Below are 27040 nucleotides of genomic sequence, written 5' to 3'. Positions count from 1 at the left end.
ACCAAACCACCAGAGCTTTTTTAAATGATGGAAATTATACATATTCTACCTGTGCTGCCCATTATCCACATATGGCTGCTTACATCTAAAATAATTAAAATGAAATAATTTTCTCTTTAATTCAGCCCTCAGTCACATTAACCACATTTCAACTACTCAGGAGCCACATGTGGCTAGTGGCTGCTGCATTGAACGTTTCCATTTCTGTCCTCACAGAAAGCTCTGCACAATGCTACTCAGTGCTTTGCTCCTCTCACTCCAGCTTTGCAGGCCCTGTCTCTTCAAGCCCAATTCTTGTGCCGTTTCTTACAGAAGGGCACTTGATCCCATCAGCGAATGATGATTTATTCTCTCCTGTATAGTCCCATAACTGTATCTGTATCATTTTATGGCATTTCACCTTATGCTGTTATAATATAAATATGCACTGTCTTTACTATTGGCCCCATAATAGGTCGTAGAGAAAGAAATGTCTGGCCTATTTTTCCACCTCATCCCCCAATGTCCTGCATCTCGTAGACACATTATTATTATGTATAAGTATTTAAAGAGTATTGTACCCCTCTCTGCCCTCTTAAACAGAATATAATAATTGGAATTATACCTTCAGATATAATTTATAGTTCCATTATATATTAATGACTCACCCCACATATAATGCCGTGGTGCCCTGAAGGTACTGTTGAGGTATGTAAGATTGTTGCGCGTGCACAGAATGATTGCTGGATCATTATTAGATTACTCAAATTACTATTTATTGTTTGATTTTTGTCATCTGCCACTTTGGGGTGGTCTTCCTTTTCTGATTGCTGCTTCTCATCATTTTAAAAATAAAATAGACAAATAGTTAAAACTTATAGAAGATGTTACAAAGCAGCTGAATTTTGCAACCATCTATTTTGACTTCTTTTGGAATGTCTTGTTTTCTGCCAACATTCTACACTAATTGAAAGTGTTGTACAAGGGAGTTGCCATTAAATTAACGTTTTTTAAAAGAGTGGGATATGGTGACTCACACCTATAATCCCAGTAGTTTTGGAGTCTGAGGCAGGAGGATCAGTTGAGCCCAGGAGTTTAAGACCAGCCTGGGCAACGTAGCAAGTCTTTGTCTCTGCAAAATAATTAGGCAGGTGTGGTGGCTCATGCTTGTAGGCCTACCTACTTAGGAAACTGAGGTGCAAAGATCCCTTGAACCCAGGAGTTTGAGGCTACAGTCAGCTGTGATCACACCACTGCACTCCAGCCTGGGCAGCAGAGCAAGACCCCTGTCTCAAAAAGTAAATTTAAAAAGATACAAGATATGGTTCTTACAATATACTATACAAATGAAAAAGTAAAAGATCACTCTTTACAGACATTATTCAATATTTTTAAAAGGTGCATACTGCTACTGAGATGAAGTTCTATAATTTTTTTAAAATTAGGAATAGTTTTATTTACCAGAAGTTTGAGTGCTTTCACATAGCACAATGCCAGATATGTTAAACTTCTGTAAACCCCTGCATTCAGGGAGTTGATAGCCCAAAGAGTGAGAAACTAAATTATAATATAGAAGTTAAACACACACACACACACACACACACATAAGACAACAGAAAAAAACTGTATATGCTTTGTTCCACATGAGCAAGCATTACAGACTGAGGGCTGGGCCTCTCGTGCTGCAGACCTGTGCAGTCATCTGCCTCCCTGATGTTTCCAGTGGGCCTTTTATTTCTTCCCACCAAACATTCTTCCAGGGTTCCTCATCTCGGTAAACGGCACCTCTGTCCACCCAGTGGCTCCTGCCAGGAACCTAGTTGGGAGCAATTCTTGACACCTTCCTTGACCTCCTTAGAACCTGTCACCAAGTCCTGCCGCCAAAGCTGCCAGTTCTACCTCAGAAATACTTCATCTGTCCACAGCACTGTATCACCATGGCCAGCAGCCCTGTTGAGGCCCCCTTTACTCAGATAACATATTTATAGATGTCTTTACTCCAGCAGAAAAAGCACTGCCTTACTGGTTTCCCCTCTCCCCCCCCACCTACATATTCTGGCCCTCTTCATTCCTTCACTCTCCACTAATGTCAGGAGTGATCATCGTATTGCATCATTGCACTCCAACCTGGGCAAGAGTGAGACCGTGCCTCAAAAAAAAAAAAAAAAATCATCACGATCATCTTAAAATGTAATCCTATTCAGTTGTGCTACTGGCTCACACCTCGTAATTGATTTCCATTGTACTTGGGATAAATTCAAAAATCTGTGGAGTAAAAGGCCCTGCCTATGTTTCCAGAACCACTGGACTCCCTCTCCTTCATCACTCTGCCTTCTAGAATGCCTCCCCTGCCCAGCCCCTGGCCTGAGCACCTGCAGCTCACCCTTTCAGTTTCACTTCAGATGTTGTCTTCTCACAGAGGTCCTTCGGTACCACTGCTTCCTCCTCAGACTGACTTAGATCCTTTTAGTCTTTGTATGTATCCATCACGATTATTTATTTAATATCCTTCTCCCCCTCAAGACTGTAAGATCTATGAGGATGGTACTAAGTCTGTTTTGTTCCCCACTGTGCTTGCACCTGCTGGCCCATGACATCTGCTGCTCACTCGGTAAATATTACTTCACGGGAGGATGTTTATCTCCTGGGATAGAATAATCAGGAAAGTGTTCCTGGAGCTGCTGTGGTTTTCCTGATTCCATCATCTAAAGGAAAAAAGGCACATACTGTTTAAACCATTTTAAAGCTTACATTCAGCATTAGGGTAGATGTTGACTACTATTTAATCATATCACTCTCACCTCATTAAGGTGATACATGCTCACAGTGGTTCAGTGTAGGATTTTTGACTTTGTGATGGGTTTATCAGAGTACTAACTGCATTTTTGACTTGTAGTTTTCAACTTAAACCCATCCTAAGTAAAGAACCATCTGTACTATCATAACAGCACTCTAATTTATTAAAAGCTTTCAGGAAAAAATGTAGATAAGTTTGAAACACTGGGTTTTCCATTGTTTCCTAAAGATAGCTTTATCAGGGTTTTTGAATAGTCATCAGAATGGCAAAGAGGGTAATCTTAAAATTCATATCTTCCCATTTGTATTAGCTCAGATTACAGTAACAAAATACCATGGACTGCGTGGCTTAAACAACAGAAGTTGCTTTCCTCACCGTTCTGGAGACTGGGAAGCCTCATAGGGCCAGTTTCTGATGGCAGGTCTGTCTGTTCCTGGCTTGTAGCCTTCTTGCTGTGCGTGCACAAGGGAGAGAGAGACAGTGAGCTCTCCGGTGTCTCGTTCATGAGGACACTAACCCTGTCAGATCAGGGTCCCAACCTCATGACCTCATTTAACTTTACCTCTGAAAGGCCCTTTCTCCAAATGCAGTCACACATAGGAATTTGAAAGGGACACAATTCAGTGCATAACACCAGTCAATTCTTACTGATGTAAGAACTTTTTCTATTGAAATTTGAAGGTGCAGGATTTCTTATAAAATAGAGATAGTGTGATCTCTATTTTAAAGCACTAATGAGGTTATTTGATGAGGTTATTTGGTACAGTAGCCAAAACTTAAAAGCATATTAGGAAATATTTTTGTATGCTTTTTTTTCCTTTAGAAAAATTATCTTGTGGAAAAACAAATTTTCCTCCTTAATTTTGGCTTTGGCTCTCACTAGCTGTGTGATCTTGGATAAATGCTTAATTCCTCTGTAAAAATAAATATTAGTACCCGCCATGTAGAGTTATTATGATTAGATGTGGTGATAGCCGTAAAGCTCCCAGGATGGAGCCTGACAAACAGGGAGCCCACCTTAAAGCTCTATTTGCCCTACTTAGTCATCCTTTCCAGTATGAGGCAAAGTAAAACCAATTTCAAGGCTGCTGAAGCAGGTGAACACCCACAGGCTGGCGATTTCCCAACTGAATATGATTTCTGAGGAGGTGCAAGTGTCCAGTCTCTGCATTCCAGTATGATTGATCATGTGCTAGAGTTGCACTTTTTCTTGTTTATTTGAATCTAAACAGTAGAGAAGTAGATTGTCTATCTTGGAGTTTAAACACCAAAAACATCCAAACATCAGAACGTTTCTACACATACTACTTTTATGAACCATGACATTCTAATACTAGAACAATTGGCTGTTGTATGTGGCAAGAGATAATGCAGCACCCCTCCAGGCTGTGCATGGCTGCTTGTCCCATCATCATCTGGATCATCTTGCACAGTTGCTATGATACTGGAATAACACACAAGTTATAGCGGTTCTTAGTTGTCTTTCTGTTTTGCTGGGCAAATTGCACACGTGTGTGTGTGTGTGTGTGTGTGTGTGTGTGTGTGTAAACATAGGTATGTATACAAATGTGTATATGTAGATATATATGAGTGTGTGTTTGTATCAGCCCCATTCCTGAATCCACAAAATTGAAAGAAAAACCAAAATATTGAATGTGGATCACCTGACTTCAACAGAGTAGCGTGTGCTTACTGTTCTGGAAAAAAATGGAGGTAAACAATATTCTCCTGAATCCCTGTTTCATTGTTAATTATTCTTTTATTCAGAAAGCCCACCTTATGAATTTGTATTAAGAAACATGCAGTATTCTGTACAATGTACATTACTATAGAGGGATTCAGAAGCAGAGCTTTAACTCATAGTACTAGCTCTACCTATAGCTGCACACTGAAATTCTAATACCATGGTGGAATGTAGAATTTTTATTGCTCCCAAAATAAGAAAAGTAAACGTTATCTTCTTTGGGAACCATATAGGTAAGGAATTTGGAAGTTAAAGAGGAGAACCAACATGATCCTACAGGTTAAAAATTGTTTGAAAAATCAAATATTGTTTTAACCTCTGCATTGTTGGTGATCATACAGTTAAGTGGATGATTTTGTTCTTGAAGTGCCTGTTATTTGTGTTATACTTATATTGATCCCACTGTGGACTTTATTTCTACTACTTTTTAACCAAATGAGATTTTTTTAAATGCAGATATGTGTAATATCTTTATGTATATCTGCCTCAGGCTAATGTTACTTCTGCCATTTTGTACCAGGCCCCCTGGCTTGACATCATACTGTCATATCACGAGAAGCATACTTTAAATTCATTCCAACTTTTGACATAAAGGAGAAAGGAATTTGTGTGAAGGTATGATGAGTTTAAAGAAACATGCCCCATTTTTAGCAGTCTGTTTCCATGGCAACAGAAGCAGCAGCCAACCAGAGAGTTATCAGAGCTCCTGTAAATTTCCAAAGCTGAATGTTGAAACATTGTCTTCCTGACCTCATGCGGCAGATGATTGCAGGAAACCTACACCGTGTTAGTCTGGAATAATGGCAGTCCTGTTAGCATTTTAGTTTTTCCTTTAATTTTGCTTTTTAATTTCTAAGAGAAGATTGTGGGACTTTCTTACAGGCAAGAGATGTTGGTTTAGAACTCCAAGGTCTATACCACCTGCCACTTCCCCTCCTTTTCCAATTCTGTGTACTTAATAAGGATGCAGTACACTTTCTTATGTTGAAATCAAAGGCAATATTTTCACTTGGTCTAGAGCCTAACTTTTTTCAAACACTAATTTGAGCAATTTTTCAGTTAACTTGATATTGTTGCTCCCTTTTAATCAGAAAATAGTCACGATATCAAAATTCCTGATCAAAATGCTATTTGTTCTTTGTAGTTTCTGGAGTTGATATGTGCACACTGTGGAGCCCTGCTTTTGTTTCAGACAGGAAGTGCTGGTGGAAGTTTGCTTACTCAGTGCAGATAGCACAGCTTTTTTTTTTTTTTTTTTTGGAGACAGAGTTTCTCTCTTGTTACCCAGGCTGGAGGGCAATGGCTCAATCTCGGCTCACTGCAACCTCCGCCTCCTGGGTTCAGGCAATTCTCCTGCCTCAGCCTCCTGAGTAGCTGGGATTATAGGCACGTGCCACCACGCCCAGCTAATTTTTTGTATTTTTAGTAGAGACGGGATTTCACCATGTTGACCAGGATGGTCTCAATCTCTTGACCTCGTGATCCACCCGCCTCGGCCTCCCAAAGTGCTGGGATTGATTACAGGCGTGAGCCACCACGCCCGGCCAGCACAGCTTTTGTAGAACAAACCACCATTTTATTTCTGGCCTCTTTGCATTCCACTTTTTAAAATTTGTTGTAGAAGAATCTATTTTGTAATTGGCAAATTAGCACCCTTGAAATATAACCCAAAATTTGTGATCTTCAGTTACTACTATTTAATCTTCTCTGAGAGTACTTAAATGTATTTAATCTTCTCTGAGAGTACTTAAATGCTTTCTCTCTCCCTTTTTTTTTTTTTTTTTTTTGTGAGATGGAGTCTAACTTCTTTGCCCAGGCTGGAGTGCAGTGGTGTGATCTCGGCTCACTGCAACCTCTGCCTCCCAGGTACAAGCCATCCCCATCCCACCACCCCCTGCCTCAGCTTTCCTAGTGGCTGGGATTACAAGTGTGTGCCACTACACCTGGCTAATTTTTGTATTTTTAATAGGTGTTTCACCATTTTGGCCAGGCTGGTCTTGAACTCCTGACCTCAAATGATCTGTCTGCCTCAGCCTCCCAAAATGTTGGGATTTCAGGCATGAGGCATTCTGCCCAGCCATGCTTTCCCTTCTTTAATGCAGCTTGAATTTCACATTAATTCTAAGTGGAGAAATCTACCACTTTATCATGGCCTTCTTTAGTTTCTTTTTCATAGCCTCTCCTTTTTAGTCTTCTTTTACCCTTCAGAACAACATAATTACATTTTGTCTTCATTCCCACAATCATCAGCAATTTAAAAATAACCCCAAACTCCAGATTTCCACAATGAAGTGAAACTGTGTTGACTTTGCCCCCATGATAATCACTTTCCCATAGAAAATTATTTTGCCAATTTATTCTTAAATATGACATAGTATTCTCTTTTCTTAGAAAATAGCAGCTCTGTTATATGCTCTAAGTATACCATGCAAACTTAAGTAAAACATGTTTATTAAAACTTCTACATATGGTAAGCATTGTGGAAGGTGATAGAGAGAGAGAGAGAGAAAATGCAGTGTGATGAGCGATATATAATGTAGTTCTTATTGTAGTAATCAAATTGTTAAAAGATCAAGTCATCATTAATAGTTAATGGAATTATGGTGGTGATAGGGGCCAGCCAGGAGTGGGTAGGAAATAATAAATATGATTATTGAGAAATTAGTATCCTAAAGTCTGTTTGGCTGTTCTTTTTTTTTTTAATGATTGAAGTGAAATTCATATAACATAAAATTGGCCATTAAGCAGTTGCTCTCATGCCCCCTTCCCCCCAATCCCTGGCAACCACCAGTCTGCACTGTCTCTGAATTTACCCATTCAGGATATTTCATGTAAATAGGTAATCATACAATATGTGAGCTTTTATATCTGGCTTTTCCTTCTAATGCTTTTCAGTTTCATCTACACTGTATATGTATCAGTACTTAATTTCTTTTTATGATTGAATAATATTCCATTGTATGGACGTGCCACAATTTGTTTATCCATTCATCTGTTGATGACATTTGGGCAGTTTCTGCCTTTTGGCTATTGTAAATAGAGTTGCTGTGAACATGTGTGCACATGTATTTGTTTGAATACCTGTTTCCAAGTCTTATTTCACCTAGTAGTAGAATTGCTGGGTTGCAATTGTTAACTAAAATTATATAGAGTTTAGAAAAGATTTTAGAAAGAACTGCTAAATGTTCTAGTTTTGTATCTAGTTTTGTATTTTGTGGTCTTTTCCTCTGATAAAAATACCATTTAGAGCCAGTGAATAACATGCCAAGCTGTTTCCTGATTTCTCTCCCCCTGGCTGTTGCCTTTGCTAGTTGGAGCTTCCGTAATACATAACCATGTTTCTCTTTTCAACTTTCTCTTCACAGTCTACAGTGATTATTCCAATCTTCCTTCACTAGCCTCAAATTAACTTTCGCTTTACCCATCTCACTTGCAACAGATGACCTTTCTTTCAACTTCTCTGAAAACTTGAAAGCCATCATCAGGGAACTCCCTAGATGTCCCAGACAAAAGCTATAAAGCTTCCTGCAGCAATAGCCAATCTTCATTGCCTTCCTATTATGACAGAGGAAGTGTCTCTTAAAAAAGGATGTCTTTGTACATCTGGCCCCTTCCTACTGCTGTCAAGGAACCTGCTATCTCTTGTGGTTTTGTTCATTCACTCTTATTTATTCTGTTCTTTCTTCTCCCCTTCTCTCTCTCTAGCTCTTCATCAGTTACAAACTTGCTCAAGTATCTTCCAACTTCAAGTTTGACACCCTCAGGGTTTTACTTTCTCTCCTGCTCTTCCTGGGTGGCATCTTTTCTCTCTCTCTCTCTCTCTCTCTCTCTCTCTCTCTTTTTTTTTTTTTTTTTTTTTTTTTTTTTTGGTTGAGACGGAATCTCGCTTTGTTGCCCAGGCTGGAATGCAGTGGTGCGGTCTTGGCTCACTGCAGCCTCCACCTCCTGGTTTCAAGCGATTCTCTTGCCCCAGCCTACCAAGTAGCCTAGACTCCAGGTGCACACCACTATGCCCAGCTAATTTTTGTATTTTTAATAGAGACGGGGTTTCTCCATTTTGACCAGGATGGTCTCAATCCCTTGACCTCGTGATCCACCTGCCTCAGCCTCCCAAAGTGCTGGGATTACAGGCGTGAGCCACCGCGCCTGGCCAGCAGCTTACACTAACTGCACTCGTACTCTTGCCTCTCATTCACTCCTGACCCCTCCAGCCTGACTTAGATCCATCGCTTTACACAAGTAGCTCCTCCCGGGATTGAAACAGTGATATACTTGATCATGCCCCCTTTAAAAACTCTTACACTCTCCTGGTTCCTCTGCCTTTTTAGGCAACTTCCTCTGCTTTCCTTTGTTGGATCTTCCTTCCCTATCTGACCTGTAACTGGGCTTCTAATTGTTGGCTTTCTTAAGAGCTTTCTTTTCCTATTAGTATTCTCTACCTCAGCAAACTCCCATGGCTTCAAATACTACATAAGCAACAACTTCCAAATTCCATTCTCTACCAAGATCTCCTGAATCCGGACCTGTGTAGGCAAATGCCATTTTGACATCTCCACTTCCTATTCAAACATGCCCAAGACTGTATTTCCTAATGGCCAGCATGCATTCCTTATCTCAGTAAGTGCTCTACCCAGGTGCTTAAGCCTGAAACCCAGGATCATCTTTGTGACCTCCTTCTCCAAACCTACCATCCAATCCCTTACCATACCTTTTAATTTTATTCTAAATATATATCAAATCTGTTCATTACATCTCTCAGCCATGATGGAGCTGAAGAAGAAAAGAAATTCTGTGTCCAAGGTTTCTATCCTGGAACATCAGAAAAATTCTGTGAAATTTAAAAATAAATGTTTGGTTTGAAGAGAAAGCTTGCCCTGAGCTTTTGACAGCCATGGCATGTATCTCCCCATTGAGTCAGAAACCCAGCTCTCACTAATTCTTTTCATATCTTGTAGATCTTTACTGCTTACTAGTTATATATATTATTTGATATGATATCACCAGTACCCTTAGGTAAGAGGAGGTAATCTGTTTCTAAATTTAAACTTATTTTAAATCTTAATGATGTACATTGTGGGGAAGGGGAGAAATAAAAAGGTATTCTCTTACCTTGTAAGTGGCACTACAGATTGATACAACCATTTGGAAGGCAAAGCGACCCTATTAGAATTTTAAGTGTGTGTTCCATTATTAGAAATTTAATTTATAGCTGTGTCATCAAAAGATGCCCCCAAAATGAATGAGGATATTCATTATAGCATTATTTGTAATAGCAAAAATCTGGTAACATAAGTATATGAATAATACATCCATATGTTAGATACAGCCATTAAGAAGAATGAACTAGATTCTGTGACATTCTTTAAGCAAATTACCAAACTATATAAATAGTATTATCCCACACATATACTTCCTTTGCATATTTTATATATAACCTTAGTGAACAATTCACAAAACATCTTCTGGAGCCATAGAAATCTAACAGTGGTTACCTCTGGGGAGAAGGACTGGAAGTCTGAAGTAGGATGGATTAATTTGCACTCTTCTTTTTAAAATATCTCTTTTGTACATGTATGCTTTAACAAATAAATGAAAAATGTATTATAAAACAAGGATTCTTAAATCAAGATGCTAGCAGTACGCATCATGGTCTGTTTGAGTCCCGGGCTCAGAAGGAAAGTTCATGATGTGACTTTCTCCCCTTTGACTGCAAGATAAACTGTTCACAGCAGAGAACTATAAATCTGTGAATCTTTGTGGAATTAAAATTTTTAAAGCCTTATGTTTTATATTTGGAGAAGAAAATGTTATTTTCACCAAGTGTCTACTGTAATAGTAGCAGTGATAATTAGTAACAGCCACCATCATTTTAAACATTTTATTTTTAAGAGAAAGGAAAAGTAGTTCATCAGTCTTTTGCCCTTTCAGTGTAATTGTTTTCAAGTCCTTACCTGATTAAACAAGCACAATTCTACATTTGGCCACTACACTGCTATCTGATGAAACATTGAAACAGGTATTGAAAAGAATCCAATTGATGCCTACTGTATCCAGGCTCGAAAGATAATATGAGGAAGTGGGCTTTTCTAAACTGTCTTGTTCTTACAGGATCAGGCCTTCACTTAATACTATTTAAAGAACACATAATAAATTTTTGCCAAAGTCCAACCACTTCGTTCTCTTAACTACCCTGACGTCTGTTTGAAAAATAAACAACTGAAACTACGATCTGTTTATTACCTAGTACTGACTTCAGAGTCAATACATAGCCAATTCTAGAGTATTCTTTAGTTTTTCATCTTTGCTTTTGCCAAGATGGTTCATCTAACCCTCACTTGACTACTGCTCAGGGTTTTTTTTTTCACTCCTCATGATTCTGAAGTTTATTCTGTCCATTGTCCTATAATTAAATAATATACATTGGAGCTTCTAACTCAGAGATAGCTGCTCATCACCTCTCCTCTCTCCCACCCTCTTTCATACCCCATAACTGAAATCCAGCTATTCAGAAAGAATTTCCAAGATCATGCCTGCCTGCCATTATGCTTCCCAGAAAGTGTCATTTCTGCCTTGTTTTGGTAACATACAATCCTCAGATGTCCCACTGAAAACTCAAGGCCAGAGCCATGCTTTGGCTTGGCTTGCTCAACTCAAACTAAACTGCTTTTTGTTATTAATATGCTACATAAAATATGTTTTCCCTTTAGACTGGAAAGGTACAGTACTTACATCATATAAAGATAACATTTCACACATCACAAGGCCAAGGCGGGTAGAACACTTGAGGCCAGGAGTTTGAGACTAGCCTGGTCAACATAGCAAAACCTCACCTCTACTAAAAATACAACAGATTAACCAGAGGTGGTGGTACACAGCTGTAATCCCAGCTACTCAGGAAGCTGGGGCATGAGAATCGCTTGAACCCAGGAGGCAGAGGTTGCAGTGAGCTGAGATCACACCACTGCACTCCAGCCTGGGTGACAAAGCAAGACTCTGTCTCAAACAACAACAACAAATTCAACATTCTACTTATAGAAACTATAGAGAAGAAGATGCATCTTGATTCAAAAAGCATGTGAAATTTTTGAATTAGGGTTATAAGTATCACGTGAAAGAAATTGTTGTATTTGGAAGGTTGGGTTTTGTTTGTTTGAGACTGTATAGCTCACTGTATAACCTCAAACTCCTGGACTCAAGTGATCCTTCTACCTTAGAGCTGCCAAAGTTGCTGGAACTACAGGTGTGTGCTACCATGCCAGCTAATATTTTTTTTTTTTGGTAGAGACAGGGTCTTACCATGTTGCCCAGGGTGGTCTCAAATTCCTGGTCTCAAGCCATCCTCCCTCTTCAGCCTCCCAAACACTGGGATTATAGGCATGAACTACCACATTTGGCCTTATAGTATTTTTATTTTTATTTATTTATTTATTTATATTTATTTTTTATTTTTTATTTTTTTGAGATGTAGTTTCGCTCTTCTTACCCAGGCTGGAGTGCAATGGCGTGATCTTGGAGCACCGCAACCTCCGCCTCCTGGGTTCAGGCAATTCTCCGGCCCCAGCCTCCTGAGTAGCTGGGATTACAGGCACGCACCACCATGCCCAGCTAATTTTTTGTATTTTTAGTAGAGACGGGGTTTCACCATGTTGACCAGGATGGTCTTGATCTCTTAACCTAGTGATCCACCCGCCTCGACCTCCCAAAGTGCTGGGATTACAGGCATGAGCCACCGCACCTGGCCCACAGTATTTTTATATTGGAAACTAATCTTAAAATTTTGTTCTAAAAGTACTGTAAACCATTTAAGAAGCAGGGGAAAGGAACTAAAAGAAGATCCTTTTTTTTTTAATGGAAAACCTGCTAGACAAATTCTAAAAGAGCTGTAACACTTAAGATACTTAATATCTAAACTGCCATATTGCTGGGAGTGACATTTTCAGTTTATCATTGGATATGCTACCTTTCATTTTTTGGAAATGGGATTAAAATCAAATTTTTACTTTTCTTGCATAAAAGTAGAGCAAATTCAAAACACCTCTATTGACATAATACTGTTTTTATCTGTTGTGATAAGGAATAAGTACTAAGTAAAAATTTCAAAATTATATGCATTTTCTTATTGAAATATAATAGGAAACAGTAAATGTTAGCCCTAAGAGATAAAAGATAATAAACCAATAATTAAATATTTTTCTCTAAATGAAATGGATAGCCATCTGTATCCATGTTCTCATATGTCTACTACAGTTGCAAAAGACAACAGTTCAGACATGAGGAACTTAAGTCTCATTACTTTATGATCATGCTTTATGTAGATTACATTGGAATAGTACTTTTTAAGAATTCAAATTAAGGGAATAATTGGACATGAGGAATTCACTTTATACACAAAAATTCCACCACAGGATTATTTATAGTTAAAAAAATTGGAAACAATCTAAGTGATAAACAAGGACTATTTAGTAAACTATGCCATATCCACCTACCAGAATATTTTATTTAGCCACTAAAATAAAGAGAGTATTTATCATTGTAGTTATAGAGTGATCGGAATATGTAGAAGCAGAGAACCAAAATTTATGCTGAGAGAAAAGACAGAGGAACTATACCATATGGTAACTCTAGTTGTGTCTCTCTGGATGATGATATTATTGGTGATTTTCTTTTTTACTTCAGTTTTTTATTTTTATTTTTTTGGAACAGTTTTGCAATTTGTTGCCCAGGCTGGAAGCTAGAGTGCAATGGCGCGATCTCGGCTCACTGCAACTGCTGCCTCCTGGGTTCAAGCGATTCTCCTGCCTCAGCCTCCTGAGTCGCAGGGATTACAGGCAAGCATCACCATGCCTGGCTAATTTTGTATTTTTAGTAGGGACAGGGTTTTACCATGTTGGTCAGGCTGGTCTTGAACTCCTGACCTCAAGTGATCCACCTGCCTCAGCCTCCCAAAGTGCTGGGATTACAGGCGTGAGCCACCCATGCCCGTGCCTTTTTAAGGTTTTTTTATCCTACTGTTTTCTATTTCCATATTTTGTGTAATGAACATACTTGACTCTTATCATGTGTGAAAAAATTTTTTTAATAAAAATGCCTGGGACCCAGGCTAGTTAAGAAAGATAGGATACATGCCATAAATAAATGGCTTTATAACCTCGTCTCTCTCCATCCATGAGGTTGCTTTGCCTGCCTCTCGTGGTCTGTGTCATCTGGAAATATAGAGCTGTTGCAGAATTCTCAACTTGGGGTTAATATTTTGCACAGAGAATCCAATGCTACCTGTATGAGATATGCTTTTTTAATATCTGCCCCCTTTTTTGATAAAATCAAACAGGTTTACACCCTGTTTTAAACCATGATTTTAAACCTCAGGACTTCTTAGGACCATGTGTTAGATTGTTTCATCTTTACCTTTTTCAAAAATAATATTCTTTGAAAATGTTCAAATGTGAGCAATTGTAACACGAAATCTATTTCTCTTTATGTCCTTTATTTCTGAAAGGTTGTACACACACTGTTTTGAACTGTTTATTCCCCTGAGGATTCTATATTTTGTATATATATCCTTTCTTTGCATGCAGTTAATTGCAAGATGGCTGTGGAAGTCACTGAATGTGACTCAACTTACCAAGAGGATGAAGGCTATGATGTCAACCCAGTAGTGTAGTTCATCCACTCAACAAGGCATCAGGGGAGAATGCTCTACGGTACAGTTTTGACACATGAGGCCATTGCCAAACTGCCTCTGCTACTGAAAAGCAGTACCAGGCCAGTGCCTAATCTTTGGTTGCGGCTACAGATATGAAATCTTGTCAACACAAGCACAGTGTGTCAGGCAACTGTGCAAGGCTGAGTGACATTCAGTGGTCTAAGCCTTTTTTCCCTCCATGCAAATATAAACACGGAGGGTGAGCACAGAGGCTGAAAAGGAAGAAGGTCTCCAAACTTAGTCCCAGGGAAACTTGATAAAGCATTTCTGATCCCACAACCATGAATGCCGCTCTGATCATTAAAAGTGTAGTCCTCTGTTTTCAGAGTCCCTTACTCCTTCCTCAGTCCTGGGTAAGCACCGGCACATTCTGCCCTACTCCTGTGTTGCATGACAGTTAAGCGTCTGTATCATTCAAACCATGTTCTTCCTGGCCTTAGATGGTCTCCGTCTAAGGTGCAGGTATCTACTGTGACTTATACAGCAATTTTGTTACTAATTTGATGAACAGAAGTTCTGAAAGGAAGTTTGATATTTTCTAAAATTATGAGTCTGTACCTATATGATTAGTACTTTTTATAAGTAGTAGTTGCTCTCAGAATAGCCTTTGTCAAGTTGTGAATGACTGATTTTAGTTGACATCAACAAATAATATATAATTTATCATAAAATATGTAATACATGTGGCTGGGCTTGGTGGCTAACGCCTGTAATCCCAGCACTTTGGGAGGTTAAGGAGGGTGGATCACTTGAGGTCAGGAGTTCAGCCTGACCAATATGGTGAAACCCCATCTCTACTAAAAAATACAAAAATTAGCCTGGTGTGGTAGTGAATGCCTATCAGCTTAGCTACTCAGGAGCCTAAGGCAGGAGAATCACTTAACCTTAGGAGGCAGAGGTTGCAGTGAGCTGAGATCACACCACTGCACTGCAGCCTGGGTGACAGAGCGAGACTACATCTCAAAAAAAAAAAAAAAATTAAAACATATATATGTATGTATAAAGTATATAATGTATTATATAATTGTATGTTTTGTTTTGAGACAGAATTTCAGTCTATTGCCCAGGCTGGAGTGCAGTGGCACGATCTCGGCTCACTGGTTTCAAATGATTCTTCTGCCTTAGCCTTCCGAATATCTGGGATTACAGCGCCTGCCACCTTGCCTGGCTAGTTTTTGTATTTTTACTAGAGACGGGTTTCACCATGTTGGCCAGGCTGGTCTCGAACTTCGGTCCTCAAGTGATCTGCCCGTCTTGTTCCGGCCTCCCAAACTGTAATTGTGTTTTAATGCTAACCCAAAGTAGCAATGTACCTGATCTCTTGATAGGGCATAGTGCTTTATTTTCAATATAATATGTCCAGTACTGTCCATCTATGGGTGCAGATAAAAGCCAAAAAAAAAACCAAAACTGGTAATCAACAGACTTAACAAAATGGCTAGTTACTTGCCTCCCCTTCCATTCATGTTCTTCCTAATGTCTTTGCTTTAAAAAGATCCATTCACAGCTACTGCTGCTGCTCTTTCCCATGGATTTGTACCCCATGCTGTATCCAGACACCTAACAGATATGCTCTAAATAAATGAATATGCCTGGGGGAGGCTGATGACCACAGCTGCTTTGAATACTACTTGTAGTGGGAGGTTCTTGCTTCTTGGGAAAATTGTATAGGCAATAATGAGAGCTTTAATTGGGGAAATTATTCTACCTTCAAGCAGTACAAGTAGGGTTGTTTGCTTGTTTGACCACATAGAAAAGGAGATAGAAAACACAAATTGTTTGTGGGGGCTTTTTGTTTTAATAATTGGTGATTGGTGTTTATGATATTGTGAATATATGGCCTTTGTCTCTGGTTCCTGGCACAGAAGCTTCTAAAGTTTTCCTGATTGTCCTGAGTGATAGGAACATTGTTTGTTATACATTTGGTCTTATTTCCCAGTTCTTAAGAGCTTCTTTCTAAGATATTTGGACTCTCTAGAGTGGTGAGAGTGGTTTTTATATTCTACTGAGGTGACAGGTAATTGAAGGCATTTAGGGAGCTTTTGGATAGGGCCTGCTAGCCAGAAAGACCAAGGCATGACCAGAGGAAAGGTGATGTACCTAGATAGGTCATGGAAGCTCTGTACTGCTTCTCCCATGCCATGCCCTATTTGTGTTTTCCATTTGGCTGTCCCTGAGTTGTATCTTTTATAATAAACTACTAATAGTAGGTAAAGTGCCTTCTTGAGTTCTGTGAGCTATTCTAGAAAATTATCAAACCTGGGAAGGGGATTATGAGAACCCCCTAACTTTATAACCCATTGGTCAAAAGTCTGGGGGCTTGGGCAAACAATTGGCATCTGAAGTGAGGGCAGTCTCTTGGGATGGAGCATTTTAACTTGTAGGATCCAACACTAACTCCAACTACATAGTGTCAGAATTGAATCATTGGACAGCCAGTTGGCATCCAGAGTTGGAGAATTGGTTGGTATGAGGGAAAAGCTCACACATCTGGTGTCAGAAGTGTTGGAAATAGAAACAGATCAGAGTGACATACATCCATGTTGTGTGTTACCCTCATAGTAGCAGGTACCTCTCTTTCCATGTTAGCTTGAAAGTGTGATTTCTGGTCATGGATGATACAGCTGACAAGACTGCTCTTCTGGTAAAGGAAGGCACCTGAGATGACCAGTGTACAATCAGGGGTTGCTTCCAAGACTAACCAGCTGTTGTCATCAGTGTTGGTTTGCAGATCAAGTTGTTGCAAATGTATGCATCATTCAAAGTTGCCATTCACCCAAAAAAATGTATTTTGTCTGATAGAGCTGTGTCACAAATGTGTGGCGATTTTGTTTTGTTTTTTTGTTTGTTTTAATCCAAACAGAGGGCTAGTGTTGTTTTCATTACTCTCTCTTTTCTACTCTTTTGAGGGTTCCCCTTGGAGGAAAGGAAAGATATTCTTGCTAGAGATTCTCCAACAGACATAGACCATCATGTTCCAGAAGTATCAGCCTTTGAACTAGAGAACTGTTCCAACCATTTTGTGCTTTCAGTTGTCTTTTTCTTGAGATTCTGTTTCTGGAATATGACTATCTTAAATACAGACTAGCATTCCTAAAAGAATGTTAGAGTATGCAGGTCTCTGAATGTTGTAAGACGCACAGGTCAGCTCCTTGGTTATTTTGTTCCTAGTACATTGGGAACATACTATCCTCAATCAACTTAGGGAAAAGATCTTTGAGTTAGAGCACAATTGATTTAAAGTATCACAGAACATCTTAATGTCAGGAATGTGCATATCTTTTTTTAGGAAACGTTATTTCTTTTGCTTTATGTTGCAGAATTTTGACAGTTGTTTCAGTTTTAAGTGTGGGGTATCAGTGAAGCTTTGTTATCCTATGGCCTCAAACCAAACAAAAACTGAAAGCTATTTCTGTATCTAATAGATGATGACATTCGTATCTAACAATGATAAAATATTTTTAAAAGCCATGTTACAGCTTAGATTCTTTCTGAAGTTTACCTAAGACTCCTCTGCTTTGCAGTCAGCACAAGACCAACTGAAAAACAAGGGATGGGGTCCATGTGTCTGTGTGTGCAGGCCTTGAGGTTTTATTATTGCAAGGAGGAGACACCATGTGCATTGCATTTGAACCTCTCATTCCAGCCATCACCACTCACCAGAAAATTCTGTCTTCTCAGTGTGGCGATTCCTCAAGGATCTAGAAATAGAAATACCATTTGACCCAGCAATCCCAGTACTGGGTATATACCCAAAGGATTAAATCATTCTGTTATAAAGACACATGTACACATATGTTTATTGCAGCAACGTTCACCATAGCAAAGACTTGGAACCAACCCAAATGCCCATCAATGATAGACTGGCTAAAGAAAATGTGGCACATATACACCATGGAATACTATACAGCCATAAAAAAGGATGAGTTCATGACCTTGGCAGGGACATGGATAAAGCTGGAAACCATCATTCTCAGCAAACTGACACAAGAACAGAAAACCAAACACCAGATGTTCTCACTCATAAGTGGGTGTTGACCATTGAGAACACATGGACACAGGGAGGGGAACATCACATACTGGGGCCTGTTGGGGGTAGGAGGGGAGCTAGGGGAGGGATAGCATTAGGAAAAATACCTAATATAGATGACAAGGTGATGGATGTAGCAAACCACTGTGGCATGTGTATACCTATGTAACAAAGCTGCATGTTCTGCACATGTACCCCAGGACTTAAAGTATAATTTAAAAAAAAAAAATTCTGTCTTCTCTTCCCACCATTTAAGAAACACACGTAGGTAAATTTTTTTTTTAGCATATTGACAACCCTTAAGCAGCCTCTTCATTCTAATCTTGGTTTTCATCCATGGTTTGAAACAAAAATCAAAATGGCAAGTTAAAATCACAATGGAAACTTGGTTTGAATGTAAAACAAAGCAAGAAAAATATTTTTCAGAGTCACCTCCTGTATTCCCTTTATTTTGAAATAGTCTCATTTTCCAGATAAAACCATGTAGATGCTTATAAAAGGAATCTGCTTGAGAAATCTAGGAAAAAAATTAATTTTTGATTAAATTTGGCAAACTGGATGCCTGCATTTCATGATGTATGTCTTGTTCTCTGCCAGTTCTAATAATTTACTCTTTTATTAAAGTAATAAGGTGTCAACTGATTTGTGAATTTCTTAGAACATATAAAATGAGATATGGTATTATGTTTGTGCAAAGATTACTAAACTTTCAGTCCCTAATTTAGAAATTTCCCTTTGGGTCATTAGGAGTATGTCATAGTAGGTCTAATTTTCATTACGCAAACAGCCCTCATTAAAGCTATTTATAGTCAGTCTTTCCTTAGAATACATTTTTGCTATTAATTTGCTCTAAAAAAAATTAAGGTGGGTCAAAGAATCTCACATTTCTATTTCTATGAATTAGAGATATTAGCATATCTTAATATATAAGCCAACTATTTTTATTATCTTGAGTATTATGAATGTTTTAAATAAGAAATACATAGCTTTGGTGATCAAATTAGGATTAACTAAACAAAAAATTTATTCTGTGTAAACTTTAGTGTTCACTAAACAGGTAGAAATTACAAAATAATTTTCCTTTAACAGGTTACATGGTGCCAGGTACTATCCTTCTTGTTTAATTGTGAAATAGAAGATGCTTGATAAAACTTAATTGTATCTCCTCTGAAATCACAATAATTGTATCCCACAGTTGCCAATTAACTCCAATGGTGATTATTTCCTTTTCACAGTGCTCCAGCTGAGGCTGCAACAAAGGAGGACGAGAGAACAACTCGTGGACCAGGGCATCATGCCACGTAAGATTTACAGCCTTACAGCCATCCCTAACATGACAGAACATGACAGGCATGTCCAAGAAGAGCCTGCATTTTGCTCTGCTTTCAGTTGTATCCATTTAATCAACAAACAATTACCAAGTGGATTTCTAAGGAAAAATCAGGCACCTAAGTGAATCGTTTAGAATACATTTTAAAAACCAGATACAGTTTAAAAGATGGACTTGAATTTTATATTACACAGAGAACATCCTTATGCTGTAATTAGGCTAACATTCATTCTTTCTTTAAACTTTAATGTTTTAGTTTTCAAACGACTAACGACTATACTAATGGATTTGTAATTCATTAGACTTGCCAAAAAACGTTAAATTAATTTACAATCTTCTCTTAGACTTATTTAATTCCAAGTAATTATTTTTGGTGCTACACTATGGTCTATATACAGTAATTAAATGTATCAGGACTGATAAACATTCCATTTATAATATTTTTGGCTCAAGTACAGATTATTTCCCTAGTAGCCCTAGGGTTTGTTCCTTTAAGAAATTTTTTAGAGTTGATTAATTTTAGAATATTTGTCCTAGTTGTTTTCTTTACCTTTAATCACCAAGTTTGGAAGCGGTTTTATATTTTAGTGGGAAGGAGTGGTTGTTTGGTGTTGGCTGTTAGGACTGTGTATCCGGATTTTGTATAAAAATTGACCTTTCCAAGAGGTAACTTACTCCGTTTTAAAACACTAGAAAGAAATTACAAAATCAACTTATGCTTTTCAGTCTTCTGAATCATGGCTATGATAAGCTGTTTCTTGGTTTATGGTAAGGTATGATTTTTCTCTTTAGTAGCTGTTTTTCCCAGTAAAACTTTTTCTGGACTACTGAGAATCTAAATATTTTCAATCTAGCATTATGATAGTCAAAAGGTGCTTTGATAATCTGCCAGATTTCTCCACTACCACATTCCTGACTATGAACCAATCAATCAAAGAGGATCAAATTATGATTTTTAAGACACCATTACTAGGCCAGCTCTAATCTGCTTTTGGGGGCCGGTCCCTAGCCAGACCTGATTGGACTGGGCTCCTGGGAGTTTCTGTGGTGCTTCATTCGCCAGAGCTGAAAATAATGCTGTAAAAGCAGATTGGTCAAGTCTTGGAGGTGACAGCCAAGGAATCCTAGTCCTCTGTCCCATTCACTTATCTGACTGCCCATGCTTGTAAGTGCAGGGTGGTACCGGGAAATGGTGGACATACACAGATAAGAGTTTGCAAAGGTAATTGATAGGAAAACTGTTGTAGGTGACGATTGGGTAAGCACTGCTTACCCTCACACTAGGATGCCACAGAGTATTTGATTTACCAGCAGTTAGCATATTAAGGAGTCACTGTGTCTTTACAGTGAGTTGCCCTGGGGTATAGTAGAAAGAGCATGAACCCTTCAAATTCAAAAATCTAGATTTAAATATCACTTTGACCACCATCTAGTTATATGGCTTCAAGAATTCACTTAACCTCTTTAAGCCTTTCACCTGTACTGGGACTTATACCTATCTTGGCAAGGTTATCGTGAGACCACCTCAACATAGCCATGGTTAAGCACAGAGCCTATTATGGGTTCTGAATAAATGATACCTCAGCTCTGTTGGACACAAAGTGCAGTGTGTCCCTGTCCGTGTTCAAGGTTACGTCACTCCCAAGGACATAGGGGCTTTTTCTATAGCTTATATGACCATTAAGAGCAAAGACTCATCAAGGAGTCAGACAGTCCCCTCAGCAATGAAGTTGTGCTATGAGTGGTCAGAACTAGTCTGAGCTGATATTTTCATTGTCATTTGTATACAACCATGTTTTAAATGTCTACTTGCTGTATGAAATACATAATTTTTTTTATCCTGTAACATTTATGATTTCAAATTTTGTGGGTCTCCTAATGGAACTGTAGATGTGATTTATTAATAGGATTATCAACATGATATAACATTGGACTGAAGTATGAATTCTATTTATACTGTGGAAATAATTTCTTTTCTTCTCACAGCTTTGAAGAGCCCAGCGGCATTCCATGAACAGATAAAAAGCTTGGAACGAGCCAGAGTAAGACATTTCACTTTAAAATGCTCTACTTCTCTCTCCTTCTCTCCCCTATTCTAAAATACCTGTGTACAAGTAGCAGTCTTACTCCTAAATATGTCAATAGAGGAAAAAATAGTGTATTTTCAGGATACATGGCCTAGAGAATATTTACTCTGGGATAGTTTGATCTTGGAGGTTTGAAGAAAATACATGACATTCAAATTTTGTTCTTTTAAAACCAGTAACTTGTATTGTACAGAAAGGACAAATCATACTTCTTTGCTTTCTTGCTCTCAGAGCATAACAGTTTTTACAGGCATAAGAGGGGGTAATTCTGTCATTTGTTACCCCTGCACAGAGACAGTCTAGGATGTGCTGACACCAGATCCTTAGGTGATTTCCCTACTGGGTCTTTTTTACCTGTACATTTATTCTTTCTTTCAGACGGCACCATCATACTTGCATGTGATAATTGTTTAAGATTTTTTAAGTGCCATTATGAATATTCATTCTGTTTTGGAGAAAATTTCTATCATGCAACATGAAAATAAGAATACTCCAAAATTTTCTTAAGAATTTTTCTAGAAGGCTGTAATTATGTCTTACTCTTTTAAAACCCATATTAAGGCTTTCTTAAGAGTTGAATACATTTCTAATTAAGAAAATATGAGCTTATCAAAGAAAACACATTAGGATTTTTAGGAAATTTGTTATCTAGGTGGATTTTTACTGGACCTGAAGTATAGATTTTATTGATTTTAGATATTTAAGTGATTTAAATGCTATGTTTATTAAAAAAATTTTTTTTAATTATCTTCAAAAGATGACCTTTCAATATTGACAAGTTTTCAAAGTTTATAAAGTGCTTAGTTTACACCAACATACTCTGCACGTCCCTGTACACTTTCGAAGCCTACAATTTAAAGCATGTATTAAATAATAGTTTTCCTAAAGCACTAATTTCTACTCTTCCTCTCAAACACGTGACCAAAAGGGTATATGGTTTATTTAAATGGAGTACCTTATTTAAAACCACAATGCATAATAAATAACTTATGGTAAGACTTTCTTTTTTTCTTTTTAAAGACCGAAAATTTTTTGAAACACAAGATTCGGAGTCGACCAGATCGTTCTGAACTTGTCAGGATGCACATTTTAGAAGGTAAAGGATTTATTTATTCTTAATTTGATGTATTTTTTCAGGAAAAGAAGTGAGAATTCCACCATTTCTCTTTATTTCCATTTTAATAACTTTTTACTCTACAACCTTACATCCTCCAAATTGGGTAGCAACATGAAAACCCAAAGCTAAAACATTATGTTAGATATACGGGGAAGGTGTGATTCTTCACATAACCAAGTAGTGGACTAACACTTCCACACCAGCTGGTACCACAGATACCGCTACCATACTGTTCAATAAAAAATTTAAAAATTGGGGTCCAGAGGATTTATCAGTGAGGGAAATGTACCCCCTTAAGTCATACAGAATGCAGTAAAGTCCAACCCTAGATGTTCAACTGCTTGGACGTTGTCTGTGTCTACCTGGTACAGTGCCCACCCCTACATTTTTTCTTCATTGCCACTTACCCACAACAAGTCACCTTGAGCTAACCATTAGCACCTTTCACTCACCTCCACCAAATTATCTCAGTTGTGTAGCCTCATCACTTAAAGGCTGGTAAGGACAGTTCCGTTCCATTTTTGGTTAACACATGGGTCAGGCCAGGATGTTATTCTCTCTAAAGGCAAAGTATTCTCAAAAGCTTATACCTCCACTGTAAACTCCCAAGTTACACTTTCTTCCATTGTTTTGCTTCTTCAACGAATTTATTAAGACTAGGATTCTGTGGTAGTCTTGGGTGTGTTAAGTCTTGAGAAGATAAAGAATCTGAAAACTTCTCTAAAATTGAGAGACAATCTTCAGGTAGAAGGAAAGTTTGTTCTCTGGGTCTAATGATAGGATTAGAGTGAGTTAGATTGATTACAAAGTATTAGATTGTAGCTCAACATAAGAAAAAATATCCTAAAGGTCAGACATGTCCAGAAATGAAATCTTCAGCAGGTGATATGGCTACCATTATTAGAGGTGTTCCTTCATTGGCCAGTGTGCTAGACCCCAGGGACCCAACAAGTAAGCAAGAAAGCTGGGTGCCTGACTTCACAGAGCTTGCAGTCTGGTAGCAGAGACAGATAAACAAACAAGCAAAACAAGTGAATTACAGATAGTGAGAAGAACTCCATGGGAAGTTAACAGGCTGCGATGATAGAAAAAAAACTCACAGTATTAAGGATGTGGTAAAGAAGTTCCAGGCATCAAGGTGGTCTCTACAACCCCAAGTAGGGGCTCTTCTTTGTAAAGAATTTTATTTTATGGCTGTCCTCCTCATTCCAGGGGCAGGAGGTGAGAGGTATGTCCCTTTCTCTACTTTGGGTTGTGTTCTCAGAAGTCCGCTGGACTAAAAAGGCTTTTCCAGAACTCCAGTAGTAGGGTAGAGCAGCTACCGGTCAGGGATAAGTGAATTTTCAAAGAAGCAAGTTTACTGATAAGTAGCCAAGTAAGTGGTTGCTTCTTTGCCAGAAAACATCTTGACCTATAAGGGACATTTTTGTAGTGACAATATGCTATCTGTTTTCAGTTTGCCTTCCAACTGTAACAAGCTTTATTAACCACAATTAAAATCAAGGAAAGTACATTCAAGTCTCAAAAGAAATACTATCCACTGTTTTTATCAATGAATCAAATGATGTTTTTGAGACATCTGTTCTCAAGTTGGGATTTCTGAAATAAGAATGTCATTTTATTTTTTTAAGGATCATAAAACCACCACCACTCCTAACTGTATGTTAACATTAACCCGATTTTGATTTGATTGGATATTTGGCAGGCAAGAGTCTAAATTACTTCCTGAAGTTCAGCAGCTAGACTTTAGCCTCAGTCATGGAGATATAGGTAATAAGACCAGTAACAGAAACATACCAAAATGGCAGGCTCTACTTACTTACTTCGGAATATTTTCTTTCCATATATATTGCTATCACTCAGGTGATGGTAATGGAAGAGAGGAGAAAGAGTCTGTCCTACCTAGATCTTAACCAGAAGCATTGAAATACCAACCTAGGAGTGATTCTTACTGTCCAATTCTTCCCAACTATCATCTTACATGGTTAATTGTTTTATCTCAGAAGATTGGGGCTACAGTTGGTTGTATGGGAAAATAATGAAAATGAGATGGACATACATTTTATTTTAACTTGTAGAAATCTACCTTTATTTACAATATTCCAACCTTGTGCTAGGGCCTCCTCTTTGGGTAAAATTTCAGTGAATGGAGTTCACATCATCTTCACTGCATAAAGCACAGACAGTGTATGGCACCTACAGTTTCCATGTATGGTACAACAGAAATAAAGACACTTAAAAAACAATCTGAGCTGTAAAATCCTAGATTTTACAAACTTTTCCCCAAATTTCTTACAGTTAATTGCCCAGATTTGACAGTGATTTTTTTTTAATGACTCACCTTTATCAAATTTTCCCAAAGCATTTAAGTTTTCAAGAAATAATCATTTTACTTTTGAAGTTTATCATTTTCTCATGACATTTAGTTAAGTATATATTGACAGTAGTCGTCATAAAAGATATGAATCATTTTCTGGACACTCAGTGCTCACTTTTGGCACGCATGCAGCTCAGCTGGTGGATAGAGAAGCTGCACGTATGTGCTTCAGGGTAACCTCCTAGCCATGTGCTTTCAGTCAGCCTTGGGCTTCAGCCAGAACATTCTATTAATACCTACAGAATAAAGAATATCAATTCATCTTAAGCCAACTTATGGGGAGTTTCATTAAAAGACCTTCTGTAGTATAACTTAAGAGGCAAGCAACTTTCAACTCAGAATTTTGGGACACACATCATTATTTTTCATCATTTATAAATATTTTTTAGAACAATGGAAAAACATTAACGAGAGTTACCAGAAATACAAGTATTGACAGAAAGAAGCAGATGGTTTGAATTATGGTATTTATAATAGTTTTACATTTGGTTGATTGGTTGTACCAATTTCATGCATTTGTAGGTAGATGAGTTGATGCCTCTATACAACCATTAATTATTGTATATTATAGTTGAATGTTCTGACACAAAGATATACATTTAGAAATAAACCCAATTATTTTTTTTGAGACGGAGCCTTGCTGTGTCACTAGGCTGGAGTGTAGTGGTGCAGTCTCAGCTCATCGCAATTTCTGCTTTCCAGGTTCAAGCAATTCTCCTGCCTCAGCCTCCCTAGTAGCTGGGACTAAAGGCACATGCCACCATAGCCAGCTAATTTTCGTGTTTTTTTTAGTAGAGAAGGGGTTTCACCAGATTGGTCAGGATGTTCTAGATCTCTTGACCTCGTGATCCGCCCACCTCGGCCTCCCAAAGTGCTGGGATTACAGGCGTGAGCTATTGCACCTGGCCCCAAATTGTAAATTATGATGACCAGCCGAGACACAGAGGGATCAACATGAATGATAGCTCTTCCCACTGACCTCTGCAGAGAAGCTTATAACCCTAAGAGGCAGTGTGTCTCCCTTCTAAGAATTGACTTTCCAAAGATGCCAAATCCAGGACTGTCAAATTCTTGAGCCATGGGCCACATCTGTCTTGCTCATTCTCTGGATCCCCAATACCTAATAAAAGTGAATTTGATCCTCCTACCATAAATAAACATTAGCAGCACCCCATTTTTAGTTTAAGGACTTGTTAGTTTGAGTTTGTGGGCATCCAAATTATATAGACAAAGTAAAGCTATCCAGGACTAAAAAATACAAAAGGCATACTGGAAGCATTCTTAAACAGTCATTTTCTCCTTCCATAAATACATTGAGAACACGAAAATATGTCTAAATCAGTTTAAATTCAGTTAGTTGGCCTGAAATAACGTTATGGAATAGAAAAAGTAATTCAAATAATGGTTAAAACTGTTTCCTCTTTTAGAAACATTTGCAGAGCCATCGCTGCAGGCTACTCAGATGAAGTTGAAAAGAGCTCGACTAGCAGATGATCTGAATGAAAAGATTGCTCAAAGACCTGGTCCTATGGAGCTGGTAGAGAAAAACATCCTTCCTGTAGACTCCAGTGTTAAAGAAGCAATTATAGGCAAGACTCTAAAAATTTACTATTTGTGGGGAGAAAGAGACACTTGGAAGTTTTAGATAAAACAAATGTAATTTAAAGGCTAGCACCAATTGTGAGTATTATTTTGGGGTAATTAGAAATTAACACAGTGATTCATGGTACTATCATTTCATTATGTATTGTAAGACTAGCATCTGCTGCCAGTTAACAGATTCCCTTGTTAGGTCTGAGGTTTAATTATTACTTTCTGATTTCATCTCACCTTTTGGGGTTCGTCTCTTGAGGACTGCGTGGAATCATGGTTGATT

At 38.2% G+C, this 27040-nt stretch overlaps 1 protein-coding gene, 1 non-coding gene and 1 pseudogene across 38 annotated transcripts in view; 2 read left to right on the top strand and 1 right to left on the bottom strand.

Moving 5' to 3' along the window:
* Positions 1–27040, top strand: part of MRTFB (myocardin related transcription factor B) — a 351684-nt gene that overhangs the window by 275957 nt on the left and 48687 nt on the right. For all 36 annotated transcript variants that reach the window (XR_013524638.1, XR_013524632.1, XR_013524635.1 and 33 more), the window contains 4 exons: positions 19489–19554; positions 21570–21625; positions 22691–22766; positions 26592–26753. Coding sequence is in view for 29 of the 36 variants with exons in the window: in XM_078344730.1 (XP_078200856.1) it covers positions 19489–19554; positions 21570–21625; positions 22691–22766; positions 26592–26753 (360 nt within the window). In the remaining 7 variants the exon portion in view is untranslated. The remainder of the gene's footprint in view (positions 1–19488; positions 19555–21569; positions 21626–22690; positions 22767–26591; positions 26754–27040) is intronic.
* LOC144578524 (uncharacterized) lies at positions 658–11514 on the top strand (annotated as a pseudogene). The gene is made up of 2 exons (XR_013524465.1): positions 658–687; positions 1596–11514. The product of XR_013524465.1 is annotated as an uncharacterized LOC144578524 (transcript).
* On the bottom strand, positions 12350–12411 carry LOC118146555 (U7 small nuclear RNA). Its single transcript, XR_004732411.1, has one exon. It is a non-coding gene; the product is annotated as a U7 small nuclear RNA (small nuclear RNA).

The sequence above is a fragment of the Callithrix jacchus genome, chromosome 12, assembly GCF_049354715.1.
Source record: "Callithrix jacchus isolate 240 chromosome 12, calJac240_pri, whole genome shotgun sequence".
NCBI classification, from domain to species: domain Eukaryota; kingdom Metazoa; phylum Chordata; class Mammalia; order Primates; family Cebidae; genus Callithrix; species Callithrix jacchus.
The sequence above is the reverse complement of the archived record's forward strand: the minus strand, read 5'-3'. Positions and strand labels throughout refer to the sequence as shown.